Source organism: Helianthus annuus, chromosome 2 (assembly GCF_002127325.2).
Source record: "Helianthus annuus cultivar XRQ/B chromosome 2, HanXRQr2.0-SUNRISE, whole genome shotgun sequence".
In the NCBI taxonomy this organism is placed as follows: Eukaryota; Viridiplantae; Streptophyta; class Magnoliopsida; order Asterales; family Asteraceae; genus Helianthus; species Helianthus annuus.
The window spans coordinates 118,375,067-118,396,358 of NC_035434.2; the positions used below are offsets into that span (position 1 = coordinate 118,375,067).

Below are 21,292 nucleotides of genomic sequence, written 5' to 3' on the forward strand. Positions count from 1 at the left end.
CCACCATCATCCATTGTCCATCGTAGAGTGTGTGAGTCGTCTCGGGATCCAAGATTGATCGTAAGAGTTCTTGACAATCAAGGCCATGTTTGCCTAAGTCTCTTACATCACTTGGTGAAGACAAGTGTTTAGTATAATACTTTTTATTTTTAATCTTTTGCACTTTTTATTTGGTTTTGTATTAATGACTTTAATAACTAGTTACTTATGTTGAAGGTGATCTTTCCTTATCGTTTGTCCGTGGTGTCTTGGCATTATTTTACTGTCTATATAAAATAAAAGATTTTCACCATTCATATCTCCACGGTCTATATGGAGGTATGTTGGCTACCTGGTCGGGGGTTAAGGGAACGGTTTGGTAAGGGTCTTGCCCTTGTTCAGCGTTTAGAGGTCCTGCTTGGGACCTGGGTCAAATTTAGTAGGATCTCCTTCAATGCCCATAGGTATTGGATGGCGGGGATCCAAACTCTTTGACCCCCTCATAAGTTAACTACTATTAATACTATAACCCGGCTATTTAGGACTGTATCCCTGCTGACTCAGACTACTTAGCCGAGGGTAACGTCACCGCCAAAAGCGGGGCCTACCATAATTTGCATTAATAACTTAATTCATTATCTTTCAATAATCCGACCCTTTAGGATTGTATCCTTGCTGACTCAAACTACTGGGTTGAGGGTAACGTCGCCTTCAAAAGAGGGGCCTACTACAATAACTAAGATAATCTCTTAAACAAGTGCAAAAGTGCGAAAATAATCAAAGGTTATACTAATACACGTGTCGGATCCAAGTGATTCATCTTGTCTATCTGTTTTTATTTTTATTTTATTTTTCAGCATTTAGTTAGTTTTTATTTTTCTTAGTTTAAAACATTTTTCTAACTTTTTGATTTGTTAGACGTTGAGGATAAACCGGTATTAAAAGCTCTTGTGTCCTTGGACGACCTCGGTATCTTACCAACACTATACTACGTCCACGATGGGTGCACTTGCCCATATGTGTGTTTAGTGTTAGTGAATATCGTGTTTTATAAATTTAAAACTTGGTTAAAAGTGTAAAAAGGGCTTAATTATATATAAAAATTATATACACACTGACACGCATCAAGTTTTTGGCGCCGCTGCCGGGGACACAAGGATTTTAAGAAAGTTAGGAATCAACGGCCTAATCATCTTTTTATTTTTTAATTTTTAGGATTTTTTTTAGATTTTTCAGCTTCTGCAGAGCTCAGCACGGGGCCGTGCCTGGTCGGACACGGGCCGTGCTCAGCAACGTTACTGGCAGTTTTTGTTTTTCAAGTTACAGAAGGCTGACCACGGGGCCGTGTCGGTGCAACACGGGGCCGTGTCCAACTTCCAGTAACTGGGATCTGAAAAACAACCACTGTAACTCCGACCACGGGGCCGTGTTCGCTAGACACGGGGCCGTGGTGAACCTTCTGACCAACATTCTTTTCTGTTTTTATTGCAGGACTTGGAACCCGACACCAACTTCACGTAGTGTATGAGCTCCAGTTCCAATAAAGACATAAAGGAACCATTAGAAGAACCCGAACGCTTTCTCAGAAAAAGGTTAAAAGCCAAAAACCAAGAGAAGGTTTCGGGTGATCCACCCCCAATGGCGGACCAACGTACCCTCATGGATTACTTACGGCCCACCGTAGGTAATCTAGGCGCCGCTATCAATGCCCCGAATGTCGAAGCCAATAACTTCGAACTTCGACCGCACTTGATACAAATGCTCCAAAACTCCGCGACCTTTCACGGGCTCGCGGACGAGGATCCCCATCTACATATAACTAATTTTTTAGAAATATGTGATACCTTTCGGATCAATGGAGCATCAAACGACGCCATCCGCCTTCGTATGTTTCCATTCTCACTAAAAGACCGGGCGAAAGCTTGGCTCAACACCCTCCCAGCTGGATCGGTAAACACCTGGGATGAACTAGCCCAAAAATTTCTATATAAGTATTTCACTCCTTCTAAAACTGCTAAATTAATGGCTGAAATTAACACATACTCACAAGAGGACGGGGAATCCTTATATGAAACTTGGGAAAGGTTCAAGGAGCTATTACGCAAGTGTCCCCATCACGGCCTCGCAATATGGCAACAAGTATCCACTTTCTACAATGGGTTGTTGCCACATACTAGGCAGACACTTGATTCTAGCTCCGGGGGACTTTTAGGTAATCGTCACCCACACGAAATATATAATCAGATTGAGGAAATTGCTCAAACCAATTTTCAGTGGCACACTCCCCGGGGAAATAAATCTATCGCCCCGGGCGCCCATAAGGTAGACGAAAGCACCTCTTTACAAGCCCAAATCGAGGCCCTTTCTTCAAAAATAAAAAAATTAGAAATGACCAAAACAGTCTCGGTCATGGCTTGTGAAGGGTGTGGTGGGTCACATGAAAATTGGAGTTGCATGAAAGAAACGGACGATCAACAAGAAATGGTAAACTACATTGATAATAGACCTAGGCCGTCGGGTCCTCCAACGGGGACCTACAACCAAGGATGGCGAAACCACCCAAACCTTGGTTGGAGGGAGCCCGGCAATAGTAGTAACCAACAACCGCAACGAACAAACTTTCAGCAATCAAGAAATGAGTCGCAAAATTTCACTCAACAAAGTGGAAGAGAGAGGCTCGAAGATACCATATCTCGCCTTGTCTCCGACACTGATAAGAAAAATTCGGAAAGATTCCTACAATTAGAATCAAATTTCAGGAATCAACAAGCTAGCATTCAAAACATAGAAAAACAAATAAATCAACTAGCTCAAAATTTTTCCGAAAGACCACAAGGCGCATTACCTAGCAATACCGAAACCAACCCAAAGGCGCAAGTTCACCTCATCACACTACGAAACCGCACCGTAGGGCCTGCAGAAGTACCTCCAGCAACGGAAGAATCAACGCCAACACATCTGCAGGAGAAGGACACTCCCCCATCAACAGAGCCTACCAAGGCCCCTCGAGTTCCGTACCCCGGTAGGTTAATTCGTCAGAAAACCAATGAGCAATTCGCAAAATTCGAAAGTTTGCTAAAACAATTGCATGTCAATATTCCTTTTATCGAAGTCCTAACCCAAATGCCCAAATACTCTAAATTTATGAGGGACTTCCTTACACATAAAAAGAAAATTGAAAATTTGCAATTAGTTAACTTAGGCGAAGAATGCTCTGCCCTCGTACTCAATAAACTACCCCAAAAGAAGATCGATCCCGGAAGTTTCACGATTCCATGCTCAATAGGGGAATCTCCCGTCCGCAATGCCTTGGCCGACTTAGGGGCTAGCATTAACCTCATGCCCTCTTCAATGTTCAAAAGGCTTGGCTTGGGAACCACAAGCCCTACAAAAATAAGCATACAACTCGCTGATCGATCGGTCAAGTTCCCGCAAGGTGTCATCGAGAATGTCTTGGTAAGGGTAAGCAGATTCGTTTATCCTGTTGACTTTGTCATACTCGACATGGAGGAAGACACCGAGGTCCCCCTTATTCTAGGGAGGCCTTTCCTTGCCACCGCACAAGCAGTAGTGGACATGAATGACGGGACACTAACTTTGAGATATGGGGACGATGAGGTAAAGTTTGGAGTTGGGAAGAGAATAGAGGATGACGACCCGGTCCACTACATGAAGGTTATTGATTCAAGCTTGGATGCCGCTCTCCGACGGTGTAACTTGGGAGGCAAGGCACTCCAATCAAAAGACGTGTGACCGGGAATCGGGTCTAGCCAAGGACCCTTATAAACGTGGCGCACCACGGAGGCATTCCGCGGACCTATCCTTAGTTTAGTCTAATCTTTTAGTTTTTGCAGAATAAATCACACTCATGGTGGTAATGGATGAAAAAGGGAACGAGAAAAAATGGAACCATGCAGAAGAACAGAACAAACTGACAAAAATCTCCATAACAGAAGGCTCCACACGGGCCGTGCCCAACCAACACGGCCCCGTGCTGAGCCCCCTGCAGGAAATCACCCAGTTCAGGTAACTGGACACGGGCCGTGTTCAGCGGACACGCCCCCGTGTCCAGGCTTCTGTTTCAATTCTATAATTTTTGTTACTGGCACTTGACCACGGGGCCGTGCCCGGTCAACACGGGGCCGTGTCCAGAGCGCCAGTAACACAAAACTTTGTTTTTAAACACACTTTTACATATTCTAATCAACCAAAAACTTTATTTTTGGACACATTGAGGACAATGTGTAATTTAAGTGTGGGGGGGAATGCTAAAACCTTGAAATTTTGCAAAATCCTAAAACAAGCCTTACACAAAACTCTATTGGAACCGCTAAACACCCCAAATTTTTTCAAAAACTTTTTTTTTTTTATTACTTGTCTTAGTTTAAGTTGGGAATAACAAGTTATAAAAGGGTTATATTTTTTTTTTACAACCGATAGCGTCGTGATAAAAAGAACTAACATAAGAAAATTATGAAACGGTATAACAAGTCTAGTTAAAAATTCGATTATATATGCTTGGTCACATTAAAAACCCATTCCCACAAAAGTGAGTTTTGAGCCTTTATTGAGCATAAAAATATACAGATTAAATGCTCATTTTTCGTTTCTTGTGTGAATAGCCGCTCGGTCTTTACAAATCTAGAACTTGCCACGACGATACATTCCCGGTCCTTACCAACTTAAACCCAAGTAAGTAAATGATGGAGGCATTAGGACTAACTATTTTTCTTTCAAAACCATTATTTTTCATTTTTTTTACCTACCCAAAATCCCCCTAGAAAAACCCCTTTGAGCCTAAACCTTTCATTTCATTACCCCCAAAACAATTTTTTTTACCCACCAAAAACCTTTTTCATTTTTTCACCCTTATTTTAGTAACAAGCTCGGTTTTTCATAAACATACCCTTTACGTGACAAAAAAAAAAAATATGAATAATGAAGTCAAAAACAAACAAAAGCTACAAAAGCTTGTTTGGAGAAATACTTCAAAAATAAATGTCACTAGAAATAAGGTATTTTATGAAAACCGACACTGGTTACGATTTTCGCCCTTTTTACTAACCACTAACCAACTACCCACCTTTAAACCCAAGCCTTCACCCCAAAAGTCCTCTTGATATTTACAAAGGTAAAAAGTTAAAAAGGAGGAGGATTGATCGCTTGGCAAGCCTATGGAAAACGTAAGTCCGTGCCGCTCTCGAGCGATTCACTTAAATATACACCTTCGGCCGAGTGATTGAGTGATCTCCCGTGAGGTATGTGAACTTGTATATAAATGGAATTTTAAAAAAGGCATGTTATGCCCAAATAAGTAGTTTATCTTATGAAAAGTTCAAAATAAATCATGACGAATAGGATTGTAAATAAAATAAAAATAAAACCTATACAAACCTTGGATTCCCGACACTCTAGGACAAGCTAAAAAACTTCTCTTCTACCTATTCCATTTGGGAGTGTAAGCCACATTAAAAGAGTTTTGCTTGAGGACAAGCAAAAGTTCAAGTGTGGGGGTATTTGATGTGTGTAAAATGCAACATATAAAACACATCAATTAAGGCATAAAACTAACCCTTTTTAAGTACTAATGTTGGAAAAGAGTGTTTTTGTCTTCCTTTTGTATTTTCAGGATGAAATGAGCTCAAAATCACAAAAGAAGCAAAAAGACCACTAATTCTACCATAAATACAAGAAAAGGAACAAAAGTGGACTGCCCGGACCCTCAACGGCACCTCCCAAGACAAAGAGAAGAAAACAGAGTCTGAACACGCCCCGTGTCCAGTGAACACGGGGGCGTGCCCAGGAAGCAGCAGAAAAGACAAACCAGTAGAAGCTTCCATTGCTGGGCACGGGGCCGTGTCCAGCGAGCACGGGGGCGTGTTGAAAGTACAGCAGGCGCATTAATTGTAATTCGCAATTACAATTAATGAAGAGAGAGAGTGTCAGACGGGCACGGGGCCGTGTCCAGCGGACACGGGGCCGTGTCCAGCGTTCTGTCCAGCCTATAAATAGAGGAGCTTGGTTTCATTCTCTCTCATCCCTTGGCACACCACCTCTCTCACACTTCATCCACCACCCACCACCACCATAACACCATCATCCACCACCATCATCCATTGTCCATCGTAGAGTGTGTGAGTCGTCTCGGGATCCAAGATTGATCGTAAGAGTTCTTGACAATCAAGGCCATGTTTGCCTAAGTCTCTTACATCACTTGGTGAAGACAAGTGTTTAGTATAATACTTTTTATTTTTAATCTTTTGCACTTTTTATTTGGTTTTGTATTAATGACTTTAATAACTAGTTACTTATGTTGAAGGTGATCTTTCCTTATCGTTTGTCCGTGGTGTCTTGGCATTATTTTACTGTCTATATAAAATAAAAGATTTTCACCATTCATATCTCCACGGTCTATATGGAGGTATGTTGGCTACCTGGTCGGGGGTTAAGGGAACGGTTTGGTAAGGGTCTTGCCCTTGTTCAGCGTTTAGAGGTCCTGCTTGGGACCTGGGTCAAATTTAGTAGGATCTCCTTCAATGCCCATAGGTATTGGATGGCGGGGATCCAAACTCTTTGACCCCCTCATAAGTTAACTACTATTAATACTATAACCCGGCTATTTAGGACTGTATCCCTGCTGACTCAGACTACTTAGCCGAGGGTAACGTCACCGCCAAAAGCGGGGCCTACCATAATTTGCATTAATAACTTAATTCATTATCTTTCAATAATCCGACCCTTTAGGATTGTATCCTTGCTGACTCAAACTACTGGGTTGAGGGTAACGTCGCCTTCAAAAGAGGGGCCTACTACAATAACTAAGATAATCTCTTAAACAAGTGCAAAAGTGCGAAAATAATCAAAGGTTATACTAATACACGTGTCGGATCCAAGTGATTCATCTTGTCTATCTGTTTTTATTTTTATTTTATTTTTCAGCATTTAGTTAGTTTTTATTTTTCTTAGTTTAAAACATTTTTCTAACTTTTTGATTTGTTAGACGTTGAGGATAAACCGGTATTAAAAGCTCTTGTGTCCTTGGACGACCTCGGTATCTTACCAACACTATACTACGTCCACGATGGGTGCACTTGCCCATATGTGTGTTTAGTGTTAGTGAATATCGTGTTTTATAAATTTAAAACTTGGTTAAAAGTGTAAAAAGGGCTTAATTATATATAAAAATTATATACACACTGACACGCATCACAAGCTCCTGCTAGAACCTAACGACCTGCAAGGCATGTAACAATGAGTCAACAACAAAGTTGAGCGAGTTCACAGTTGGTGTCTGTTTTAGAGTTGTTCTCAAAATCCATGATTTCGTTTGTAAATTATACGTTAACCAGTTTCCTTGTTTCCCAAACCATATCCATAACCAGTGGGGGCTTCCCCATGTGAACCACTAGACCCGTTTACCATATCAACCACTGACTAAAGAAAGTTGGTGCCCTGACGTCAATGTCTATCATCATTGACTAGTGCCCAGATCCATTAGTTCACGCCCATCCTCTGCGGCACGGTGTGAGACTTGTCAAACCTAAATAGCGCTATCTAACTAATGACCCGCTCGCCATTGGCCCGACGATTAAGTCGATATAAAATGAGGGACTTCATGATAGAGTTTTTGGTCTTGTATCCGTGTTGTCACCCTTCAGTTAAGAGGGTGTGTACGTGTCCCTAATCCAGGAGAACACGCAGGTTCCGATTAGATCCTTATAACATGTTGTCACCCTTCAATACAGAGGGTGTGTACATGTTCCAACCGGGAGATCACGCAGTTTTAGTTCAAATCCTTTACCCATTCCCAACCCTTTGGAATCCCATGCCTTGTGGAAAGTGTGAACTCACCTTTGATTTGCTCGGTATGTTATGTTTCACTATCCGTTCAAAAGTGGTCAACCAGATCCTAGTGTGGTTACCATTTATAGTTAGTTTGTGTATACGCAACGCACGTGGTCTTTGCATTTATCACATAGATTACAATAACCAAGACACATATCATAATGCAAATCATGGCAAGTGTTTGAATCCTACTATAAATCATAATACACATTCACACCATATCCTATCACAAGTTATTCAGTCCATATTCGAGTACAAATATTGGTTCATAACAGCTTCACCAAACCAACTACATTATTGCATGGCACAACATTCAGTAAATCACACATTTAAGTTTGCACTAATGGTTTGGGTCCAAATGTTCAATATACATCGAATTTAACAACTTACTGTTATAATGGTTTTTCCTAACAAGGCCCAGCCCACTAACTATTTGCATACAGCATTGCCAATTTGCAAATTTCCTCACTATTACTCACTGGGCCACCATATTTGATCCTGTGTAGCTCCCTTGACTACCCGGCCCAATATTACTCTCAATCCAATAAAACAGGTAATCTAGTGAGGGTTTTAAATAAACAAATGTAGTAGTACATGGTCCATGGATTAGAGGCCCAAGCGATTTTATTATAACATAGACTAGCAATTTCTTTTTATAATAATTGCAGCCCAATACTTGCCTAAGTTATCCAACCGACTTGACAGGGCCCAATCAGTGAATCCAATAAATCTAATTCCATATATTCAAGTCCCCATGCATCATGAATATCATGTTACGAGTTCAAGGTTATCAAACCAAGGAATCAGTTTAATATATCCTACCCCTAAACCTTGGTAAATCACCATATTTGCTCAACATCAAATACCAATATGCTGCTAATATCCCTAGTCCTTATAAAACAGTTTATCACATGACAATTAAATCAAACTCACCAATACAATGTATAAGATAGTAACACTGTTTTGTTGAATGATTATCATGCCACTGGTATATTTATATATTAGCTAATCTATCAAGTATTACTCACACAATACCATCATAATTTTACACATATATCCTCAGCATACGTAATTAATATCATGCACCCTAAACATTGTTTATCACTCAAGAACACAACATCAATATAAATCTATAATTTGTTAATTCAAGATTGTACATAAACAGGATCATCAAATATAAGGAGCTACACTAACCAAAAGAGTATGAAGAGTATGGCGATGGTGATCACGACTGGAAGGGGGGGTCGCCTGTCGTCCGCAAGTTGAGAGAGGAAGTAGGGTTTGGTGTATAATAATATTTGTGAGGGATAATATTTGTGAGGGATATAAATAAAAGAGTTACGTAACATCCAAGTATGGTGCCAAATACACAAGTGGGTCGGTTATAAGGAGGTACAAAAGTTGGGCTGTGATACTCTTTGTTTGGGCCGAGATCAGTAGCATGAAGTTGATTTGAACAAATAAGAAAGATACTAAATTCCAATAGAAACGTACAATTTTAAATGCTATTGTTTGATGTTAACATATTTTTTTTAAAATATTCAAACATGTACCAATTGGGAAAAACATCTGCTATGAGAATTTATTATTAACAATTTGTACCAATCAGTTTAACAAAGTTATACGAATAGAACGTTTCAACATATTAAAGAAAGATAACGAGAAGTAAAGATCAAAAGATGGAACGTTACCGACCTTGAAAGTTCGGGTTCTCACATCATCCCCAACTTAAAAGAAATTTCGTCTCGGAATTTAGCACGTGGTTACTGAGGAAGCTAGTTAAGTTGCGTGGTTTCCTGGTTTTTCCTGGGGTGTCACATCATCCCCCCGTTGGTTTGAAATTTCGTCCTGAAATTCCGCAGTAGCTTCAGCCTCAGTAGTGGTTGCACTTTTCTCGAACAACTGGGGATACTTGAGTTTCATTTGATCTTCTCGTTCCTAGGTATACTCTGGGCCATGACGGGAGTTCCAGCAAACTCGAACAAGAGGTATTCTGGTATGCTTGAGAATCTTAACATCTCGGTCTGTAATCTCTACAGGTTCCTCGACGAATCGCAACTGATCGTCGATAGTGAGTTCCTTGAGAGGAACTATGAGGGTCTCATCTGACAGACACTTCTTCAGATTCGACACATGGAATACGTTGTGAACTCCGCTGAGTTCTGCAGGTAGATTCAGCTTGTAGGCCACCTTGCCTATTTTCTCAATGATTTCAAAGGGTCCAACATACCGCGGGTTGAGCTTGCCTCGTTTGCCAAAACAAACTACGCCTTTCCAAGGTGAGACTTTAAGTAGTACTCGATCCCCAACCTGGAACTCGAGTGGTTTCCTTCGCTTATCAGCGTAGCTTTTCTGATGGTCACGAGCTGTTGCCATTCGTTTTCATATCTGAGCAATCTTCTCTGTTGTGTCTACTACGAGTTCTGGGCCAGTGATTTGGCTGTCGCCAACCTCTGCCCAACAAAGGGGTGATCGGCACTTACGTCCGTACAATGCCTCAAACATAGCGGCCTGGATACTGGTGTGGTAACTGTTATTATATGAAAACTCCACCAACGGGAGATGTTTTTTTTTTCAGCCATTACCAAAGTCGATCACACATGCCCTAAGCACGCCTTCAAGGGTTTGGATGGTGCGTTAAGACTGCCCATCCGTCTGTGGATGATACGCTATGTTTATGTCTAATCGAGAGCCAAAGGACTTATGCATTGCTTGCCACAATTCAGATATAAAACGTGAGTCACGATCAGAAATGATGGAGGTTGGCACCCCGTGTCTTGATACTACTTCCTTTAGGTAGATGTCTGCTAGAGTAGAAAACTTATCCGTTTCCTTGATAGCCAGAAAATGTGCAGACTTAGTCAGTCGATCCACGATCACCCAAATGGTATCATTTCCACGTTGAGATCTAGGCAGGCCAATAACAAAGTCCATGGAAATTTGCTCCCGTTTCCATTTCGGTATCCCTGGTTGCTGAAGTAGGCCTGATGGTTTCTGGTACTCGATTTTGACTCTAGCACAAGTCAAGCATTTACTGACGTAGGTTGCTATGTTTGCTTTCATACTAGGCCACCAATACGTAGTCTTGAGACCGTGGTACATCTTATCCGAACCAGGATGTACCGAGTAACAAGACTTGTGTGCTTCATCCATCACAAGCTCACGTAGATTACCATAGAGTAGGACCCAGATGCGCCCTGTCACGTAATAAGCTTCGTCTTCCGTTTTCTCTAACCGTTTCCTCGATCCTCGCAAAGACTCAGCCCTGATGTTCTCTGCCTTCAATGCTTCAACCTGAGCATCTCGTATTTGAGCGGGAAGACTAGAATGAATGGTAAGCTATAACGCGCGTACACACTTAGGTTTAGTCTCTTTCCGGCTGAGGGCATCGGCCACAACATTGGCTTTGCCCAGATGATACTTGATCGCGCATTCGTAATCATTTAGGAGTTCGACCCATCGACGCTGTCGCATGTTCAGCTCCTTCTGTTCGAGAATATGCTGGAGACTCCTGTGATCGGTGTAAATAGTGCACTTGGTACCGTACAGGTAATGCCTCCATATCTTTAGTTCGAAAACAATGGCTCCCACCTCCAGATCGTGAGCAGTGCAATTCCTTTCGTGAACCTTAAGTTGGAGCGATGCATAAGCAATGACTTTCTCACATTGCATCAACACACAACCAAGTCCTTGGATTGACACGTCGCAATAAACCACAAAATCGTCGGTGCCTTCAGGTAATGGGAGAATAGGCGCGCTACAAAGTCTCTCCTTTAAGTGCTGAAACGCGGATTCCTGAGCAAGCTATAGAGTTACGAGGGTTTGTGCATTCGATCGAGAAAACCAGTTTCATAACACTAAAAGTCGTTCGCTGGAAGCTAACATAAGGTTGTTTGTGTCGTAGGAGCTCCATGGTAAAGTGTGGGTGTCGCCTGGATCCCTACTAGCTCTTCAAGTAGGTTAGGATGTCGTCGGAGTAAACAAGTGACATACTCGTCAGGTTAGTCTAAATTCTAATGTCGTGTCAGAAGAGTTATATCAGTCGTATCCAGACCAAAGGACAGTACTTGTGGTATCATCTTATTTATGGCCCAATGCTCAGCGAGTAACATTCGGGGAGCGTAACCTGTCCAAGCGAGTGTCCGCGGTCGTAGGGTTCAGAAGTATATCGCATATGATGTGGAAGCATGTGAAAGGGTAGTCGCATTCGATGAGTAAGCGTTTAAGAACCCATAACAGGGTTTACCTGATGTCGATGGTACAGCTGGCCGTGCGCATGTTGTATATGATTAGGATAAAGTATGCCGTTGATCTAAAGAGTCGGTAAACAACCAATTTCGAGGCAGTTCCTTAGGCTGTGCAAATAAATCCAAAATACGTCTGTGTAGTCGTGAGGTTCCAAAGAAAGGACGCGAGAACATGTTCGAGCCTTCCAAACCCTCTAAACTAGAGTGAGTTCGCATTAGAGTCTCTGCATGGGGAAGCTAGAACGTAGTGTTACTGTGGCAAAGGAATGATGGGTTGGTCTATGCCAATAGTAGAAATTAGGCATTGCATCTACCAATAGGCACAGGTTAGTACAAAGGCTAGCGAGAGGTTTACCATAATTAAGGTAACTATCGTAGAGTCAAAGATGTGACTCTTGTAGTGCAAGGGGAAAAAGAGGTAAGGTGACAACTCAGTACAAGATATATCCTTAAAATAATAAAATAAGAAAATCCATTCAAATTAAACCATATAAGTCACTACATCGAATATTCGCAAAAGTTTTAATCACCACGATTGTTTACACGAAAACAACTGAAAGAAAATAACTAGATAAACGAGTGGAAGACGAGTCAGTCGTCCACGTCTCCATCACCGAGGTCACTACCATCATCATCGTCTCCGTCATTATCCGGGACCTCCTCCGGCTCTTCTTCCTCCTCTTCCTGCTCTTCATCCTCCTCTTCGGGCTCTTCATCAGACTCTTCCGCCTCTGGCTCGGGAGGTGCCGGGACTGGGGCTGGCTCGGGTTCAGGTGCGAAACGGGCTTCTTCCAACTGATGGACCCTCCAATTCATCATACCAAGCCTTTCAGCATGCGAGTTAAGCCTTTCATGATCCACTCGAGCGTCTCTCATTATCAGACCTTGTACCTCGCGCCCTTTTAGGGCTTCTACCTTTAAATCAGTAGTTCTCCTATTAAGTTCCTGTATCTGCTTCTCCTGAGCTTCTACTCGCCTTTCTAGGGCAGCAACCTTTTTCAGTAATTTCTGATTTTGCTCCATTAAGACTTGGTTTTGTTCTATTAAGATCTGGTTATAATCTCGGAGTGCCTTATTCACAGCAGACTCGGCCTGGGCGCTGAGCGAGTTAACTGGTAGTGCATGCGTAGGTCGGGAGGACGACTCCCTACCCTGCGCGAGTCTCTTCCTATAAGCCGCACGCGTCTCCACTTGACGCGGGGGTGTGTGAGTAGCAGCGGGTGCCTTCCCTGGTGCCCGGGATTGGTCGAAAGATGCGGAAGGTGCAGACATGCCTGTCAAGTTGATGACGTGACGCAAGTTAAACGAAAGAATGCACACTCACAATGTACTAAAAGAGAGTATTAACGCAGAAAGGGAAGAAAAAGAATGACAGAAAAGGGTAAGCACACAAGGTTTCAATCAACAATTGCCACATTACTATGCGTACCATAAACAATACACTATGCAAACTAATAAACAGGCAATATAAGTATAAACCATACCACCTATGGTGTTGAGTCTTGCACGTGGAGCGAAGCGTCGTTGTGGATCGTTGAGCACTGTACAGGTCATAGTCCGGTTTTGTCAAAAAGCTTTTCCCTTTTTAAAACCGAGTTCACTATAACCAATGGCTCTGATACCAATCTGTCACACCCCCAAAATCCACTAGCGGAGTACTACCGCAGGAGGCGTGACTGACCAGGATCAATCCACCAATCATACTGAACAATATAATAAAGTAAACAAAATCCAACCACCTAATATAATTGGTGATCCAAAAACAAATAACCAAGTTCAAGTTATCAGCGGAAGCATAAAGTGTAAAGCCAAAACATAAGTTTAAGTGGTTGAATGTTTAACATGGAACTCAACAGTCCATGTCCCACAACGACTCCTGCCCTCCATGCAAGCTCCTGCAAGAACCTAACGACCTGCAAGGCATGTAACAACGAGTCAACAACAAAGTTGAGCGAGTTCACAGTTGGTGTCTGTTTTAGAGTTGTTCTCAAAATCCATGAGTTCGTTCGTAAATTATAAGTTAACTAGTTTCCTTGTTTCCCAAACCATATCCGTAACCAGTGAGGGCTTCTCCATGTGAACCACTAGACCCGTTTACCATATCGACCACTGACTAAAGAAATTTGGTGCCCTGACGTCAATGTCTATCATCATTGACTAGTGCCTAGATCCATTAGTTCACGCCCGTCCTCTGCGGCACGGTGTGAGGCTTGTCAAACCTAAATAGCGCTATCTAACTAATGACCCGCTCGCCATTGGCCCGACGATTAAGTCGATATAAAATGTGGGACTTCATGATAGAGTTTTTGGTCTAGTATCCGTGTTGTCACCCTTCAGTTAAGAGGGTGTGTACGTGTCCCTAATCCAGGAGAACACGCAGGTTCCGATTAGATCCTTATAACATGTTGTCACCCTTCAATACAGAGGGTGTGTACGTGTTCCAACCCGGGAGATCATGCAGTTTTAGTTCAAATCCTTTACCCATTCCCAACCCTTGGGAATCCCATGCCTTGTGGAAAGTGTGAACTCACCTTTGATTTGCTCGGTATGTTATGTTTCACTATCCGTTCAAAAGTGGTCAACCAGATCCTAGTGTGGTTACCATTTATAGTTAGTTTGTGTATACGCAACGCATGTGGTCTTTGCATTTATCACATAGATTACAATAACCAAGAAACATATCATAATGCAAATCATGGCAAGTGTGCGAATCCTTCTATAAATCATAATACACATTCACACCATATCCTATCACAAGTTATTCAGTCCATATTCGAGTACACATATTGGTTCATAACAGCTTCATCAACCCAACTACATTATTGCATGGCACAACATTCAGTAAATCACACATTTAAGTTTGCACTAATGGTTTGGGTCCAAATGTTCAATATACATCGAATTTAACAACTTACTGTTATAATGGTTTTTCCTAACAAGGCCCAGCCCACTAACTATTTGCATACAACATTGCCAATTTGCAAATTTCCTCACCCAAATTACTCACTGGGCCGCCATACTTGATCCTGTGTAGCTCCCTTGACTACTCGGCCCAATATTACTCTCAATCCAACAAAACAGGTAATCTAGTGAGGGTTTTAAATCAACTAATGTAGTAGTACATGGTCCATGGATCAGAGGCCTAAGCGGTTTTATTATAACATAGACTAGCAATTTCTTTTTATAATAATTGCAGCCCAATACTTGCCTAAGTTATCCAACCGACTTGACAGGGCCCAATCAGTGAATCCAATAAATCTAATTCCATATATTCAATTCCCCATGCATCATCAATATCATGTTACGAGTTCAAGGTTATCAAACCAAGTAATCAATTTAATATATCCTACCCCTGAACCTTGGTAAATCACCATATTCGCTCAACATCAAATAGCAATATGCCGCTAATATCCCTAGTCCTTATAAAACAGTTTATCACATGACAATTAAATCAAACTCACCAATACAATTTATAAGATAGTAACACTGTTTTGTTGAATGATTATCATGCCACTGGTATATTTATATATTAGCTAATCTATCAAGTATTACTCACACAAGACCATCATAATTTTACACATATATCCTCAGCATACGTAATTAATATCATGCACCCTAAACATTGTTTATCACTCAAGAACACAACATCAATATAAATCCATAATTTGTTAATTCAAGATTGTACATAAACAGGATCATCAAATATAAGGAGGTACACTAACCAAAAGAGTATGAAGAGTATGGCGATGGTGATCACGACTCGAAGGGGGGGTCGCCTGTCGTCCGCAAGTTGAGAGAGGAAGTAGGGTTTGGTGTATAATAATATTTGTGAGGAATAATATTTGTGAGGGATATAAATAAAAGAGTTACGTAACATCCAAGTATGGTGCCAAATACACAAGTGGGTCGGTTATAAGGAGGTACAAAAGTTGGGCTGTGATACTCTTTGTTTGGGCCGAGATCAGTAGCATGAAGTTGATTTGAACAAATAAGAAAGATACTAAATTCCAATAGAAACGTACAATTTTAAATGATATTTTTTGATGTTAACATATTTTTTTTAATAATCAAACATGTACCAATTGGGAAAAACATCTGCTATCAGAATTTATTATTAACAATTTGTACCAATCAGTTTAACAAAGTTATACGAACAGAACGTTTCAACATATTAGAGAAAGATAACGAGAAGTAAAGATCAAAAGATGGAACGTTACCGACCTTGAAAGTTCGGGTTGTCACATCCTACCTTGTGGGATATTTTGTACCAAACAAGATGTTACAAATTTTATTTAATATGTGTTAAAGTTTTTATATTTAATACTTTAACATTCTATCTTTCGCTGCAAATTGTTTTATGACACGATCCTATATGTATGAGGGAACCGAAGTGACTCTTATTTCAAGTCTTTGATCTCCTATCTCAATTAACTATCTCAATTAAGAGGGGTCATGGAAAGAACAGGTTCAAAATCACGATCAAACGCCTCACAAGTTCCATAGAGATTACTTCTGAGTACGATTTCTTTCATACTCATTAAAATTTCATGTACTAATTCTTGAATACCTATTATGGTAGAATATTCGTGTGAGTTTTTCTCAGATTTTGCGCGTGTGGTACATACTCCTTTGATTTCTCCAAGCTTTGCATTGTCCTTAATTTTCTTTCTTCCCCGTAAAGGAAATAGGGTAATTAGGTGGTATACTATATGTATATGCATGTTCGAACTTCTTCTAACAACCTATGCAGTCTGTTATCATTTGCAATTGGATGGCCCATTAATCCAACTAGTAGAGGACTACAAATGAATCATTTTTTTTATTTCCATTGGAAATTAGGAATAGATTGACTACCTACATGACCCATTTTATTAACAGGATTTATCACTACTTTAGCTACTTTAGCAGTCTGGCCTTTTAGTTGGGATTCTTAATTATTCCATTTCTTGATGTTAGCAATGTACAATGGTAAGTAAGATCATTTTATTCTCGGGACCTTTTACTTTTTTTCATCATGTTGAATGTCACACAGAAACCCATCGTCTGGGCCCACTGGAAATTGGGGTGCGACAAATGTGCTTGAAAGCATGTTTGTGTTTATCTCAGTAATCTTCAAGTGCCTTTTCCATAACATCCAAATCGTTGCGCACTTTTATGTATGCGATCCTATAGGGCTAAAATAAAAATAATATACCAAATTTAATTAAAAATAAATAGACTTCAAATTTAAATAAAGAAATATAACAAATGTAAGTATTAATAAACATAAATTGTACCGCTTGAATGAAAAAACCATTGAACCAATTCATTTCAGTCAACATCACCAACCATTTTGAGTTTACTTGATCGGTCGTTCGCTCTCTTCTACCCCCAAGCGCTATGTAATGTTTTAGAATGGCTCTCCACAAACACTCTTTTTCTTTTTTGTTGATTTCCTTTTTCCAGGTCGTACGAAACATGGACGTATGATCGAGCCAACAATACTTCTTCATCGAAAGTTCAATCCACCCGGTTGGCTCGGTTAGTAAATTTCCCCCTTTCGTCCTTTTTAACTTCAACCACATCATCTTCTACAAAGTCATCACTTGCCACGTTCATTTCATCCAAGTTAGCATTGAATTGCGTTTATTGGACGTATTCTTCATGATCATCAACGTCTTGATAATAAAGGTGAGCGTTCTCATTCCACATTTTGGTCATGATAATGATGAGATAAGCTCCTATACTATTCAAACGGCTCGAAGTTATTCATAGCTTTTTGAGAGAAATCGAGCCAAACGAGGGGGAACCATAGGTTGTGAAAAAAAAATTGGTTGTTGATTATAAAAATAATGAGGCTGGTGTTGTGGCATTGGAAGAGGTTACATGGGTTAGTGTGGTCTATAAACGTCACCACCAAAAATGCCACCTCGGCTCGAACCACCCTCTTGTTTGCTCGAACCAACGCCTTGTTTGCTCGAACTGGCGCCTCGTTTGCTCGAACCGACACTTAAGGATTTTTTTATGAATCCATGGCTTAAATGAGAGTGAGTTTGAGTGAAACGAATTTGGTATAAATTGGGAGTGAAAATAAGAGTTTGTGTGGTTTAAATTGACAACGAGTGAAAATATATATTAAGGTTTAAAAAAGACAAAATTGCACAAAACAACCTTTATATTATACCTAATCTTCACTTTATACCTTTCACTATGAAATTGGCCAAACGCAACCTTTATGTTCATGTTTTGTTACATGCTATAACCTTTACAACTAACCTCGTCTAAAAACTCAGTTAAATGCCCTCACATGCATTGCGCATGAAGGCATTTCTGTCACACCCCGACCACGTAAAACAACAAATCGTGGCGGAAACATCGGGGAGTGTTGTAACAGAATTATTGTTTCAAACCATGGATACAAAGAGTTTCATTTTATTAAATATTAAACATTGTCTTAAAGTTAAACAAGCAAGTCAAACATAGTCTATCATCATTATTAAATTACTAAGGTCTCGTCCAGTCCTAAGTGAGCATGCATCCTATTCGCAATCAACATTAAGCAACATAACCTGAAACATATGTAAAAACAAAGTCAGCAAAGAAATGCTGGAGAGTACATAGGTTTTGCGAGAGTGTCAGATTCATGGCTCGTTTGCATGTCGAAATAACTCGTACGACTTCGTTAATCGACATTAGAAAACCTTGTTTTGTAAAATGTTTGTATCGTAAAATGAATAATCAAATCAAAACAGATTGGTTATAACTTATAAACCTCGATGCCATGAATCTTAACCCAAAACATTTGTCTTCGTAGACATAATCGTAAATCGTTCTCGTGATAAAACTCGTATGGTTTATATAGTTTCGTAAACATCGTTGTGTGACATCGTTTGACTCATTCTCGTTGTAGATCATTTTTCATTTGTTTAAATTATTCATTCGTTCAAAATCGTTCTCGTTTTTAATTGTGAAAACTACTTTTGGTCGTCTTGCTAATAACATTCAAACCTTTGTGACTCGTCCATCGTTCAACTCATTCTCGCATTAACAAACCTCCAGTTAACAATCATCAGATTCAGTTGTTACCCACCTAACCCACACATAACCATGGGTGCGGTCTGATAACGGGATTTGTCAGATCCAATGGTACCATAACCTAATACTGGTCGGTTCAGCCAAAATTAATGAATGTCATTCGTTATGTAATCATAACCAACAAGCTCGTTCACATTATTGAAATCGTTATTAGTTTAGTATAAACCATCTTACTCGTTTTGAAACCATCGTTAAAACATCGAAATCGTTTTGATACATATGAATCACCCCAAAACAATTGAAAACAGTAAAATAGGGGAACTATGTACTCACCTTTGGGTGCGTTTTTATATGTTAACACAATCCCTCAAATTATTTATTCGTCCTAAATTAAATAAGAATGATTTAATAAACAAAATTCACAAAAATGCCGAAGTTTCTCCGATACTTAGAATTTTCACATAACTTTGAGATTTCTCGAAAAGTTATTATTTTTGATTATTTTGGTGTATTCGTATATATGTACTCAAGCGTAAAACAAATAATCTTGTCAAGTATTACATGTCATCATACACATATTACATAACACATTGTGACACATAAAATTTACCCATGAACAACCCATTATAGTTATGTCGAAAAACACTTATTTTAGCGTTTCGGTAACATTTTTTGGCGTCGGAAGTCATGTATGACTAACCAAACACCAAGTAAACTTAATATAAGTTAAAATACTTATTTTTATACCAAAAATATCAATTTGGTTACTGATCTAAGACAGTTTTGTAAAAGTCCTCCGAAAAGTCGATTTTTAACCGTTATACCGCATAGTTTTGCATCAAACGTTACCCGAACCATCCCAAATCGAAACGACTTGAAATTTTAACATAACACATGTTATTTACTGAATAAAATAATGGTTATACTCATAATAGTGCAGGTCTTAAATAGAGCATATAAATCACGCAACTTTCGCATATTTTACCACTTTTTAAGCTATATGTACAACATGCAAAGCTATCAACCCTATGTCAAAGTTTCATGCCATTATAATACACCAAAAATGTTATTTTTAGTGGTTGTAACCTGATCTAAAACATTTTTGTCATATAGCCATTTTTATCACTTCTTGAGCTTTAAATCAACATATATTCACATGTACAAGTATCTAAAGCATACTATCATAACATCAACATTTTATGTTAATCTAAATGCATCAAATATATGATATATTCAGGTTTATTTGCTGATGTATTTAAGCATTTAACATATCATACATAGATCATCAATCACTTGCATTTAAAATATTATTCAAGAACATGTAACAACATAAACAAGTATTTAACAAGAAATCGAACTTCAAGACTCATACACACACACACACACACACACATATATATATATATATATATATATATATATATATATATATATATATATATATATATATATATATATACGGTTATACATACATATATATCACCACCATTTTTAATTGTTTCAAGACCCATTTCTTTTAGATTTCAAGTTTAATGAAAAATTCCAAGATTCAAGAGAAACTTCAAATCATCAAGAACTACCAAGAATCTAAAGTATGATTTAAAAATAAACTTTATACCTTTAAGATTCAAGTAGGTTTTTGGATGAGATGGAGCTTGAAATTACTTGAAATCACCTTGGAAACTCCTTTGGATCTTCACGCTAACTTGAAACTAGCTTGGAATGGGGTTTAATCTTTAAGAACAAAGTTGCAAAAATGGAAATGGAGGTGGTGGTGGATGTTTACGGTCATGGGGGAGAGAGAGAGAGAGAGAGAGATGAAGATGGAGTGTAGTGAGAGCTTAGGTCTTTATATATGGCAAATACAAGATCTAAAATATCTTTTAAGATCTCATAAGATCTAGATAAAATCCAAGAAAGATCATATGGGATTTGCAAGATCTAATAAAAATAAAAACCAAATCCTTGTGAAGATTTGTGATCTTGGATTGTGATCTTGGATTGTGATCTTGTAAGATTTCATGCGTCATATATATAGATTTTTCCACCAATACATTGTTCACCAAATCAAGCAAGATCAAAAATATAATAAAAATAAAATCTTTGAGATATGGTGTGATCTTGGTGGGTCCTTGTGACCGAAATTCATATGGGGGGGGGGGGTTCAATGTAAGTTTTGAATGGTAAAATAGATAAAAACAGGTATT

General features: G+C 39.5%; 1 protein-coding gene across 1 annotated transcript; it reads right to left on the reverse strand.

Moving 5' to 3' along the window:
* Positions 1-12,662: 12,662 nt before the first annotated feature.
* Positions 12,663-13,094, reverse strand: LOC110894824 (probable DNA-directed RNA polymerase subunit delta). The gene has a single exon (XM_022142059.1). It carries the CDS (start codon positions 13,092-13,094, stop codon positions 12,663-12,665), a length of 432 nt encoding a protein of 143 aa, XP_021997751.1.
* Positions 13,095-21,292: the final 8,198 nt, after the last annotated feature.

Coding starts and splice junctions, on each gene's coding strand:
- LOC110894824 (XM_022142059.1), bottom strand. CDS start 13,094: ATGGAGCAAAATCAGAAATTACTGAAAAAGGTTGCTGCCCTAGAAAGG.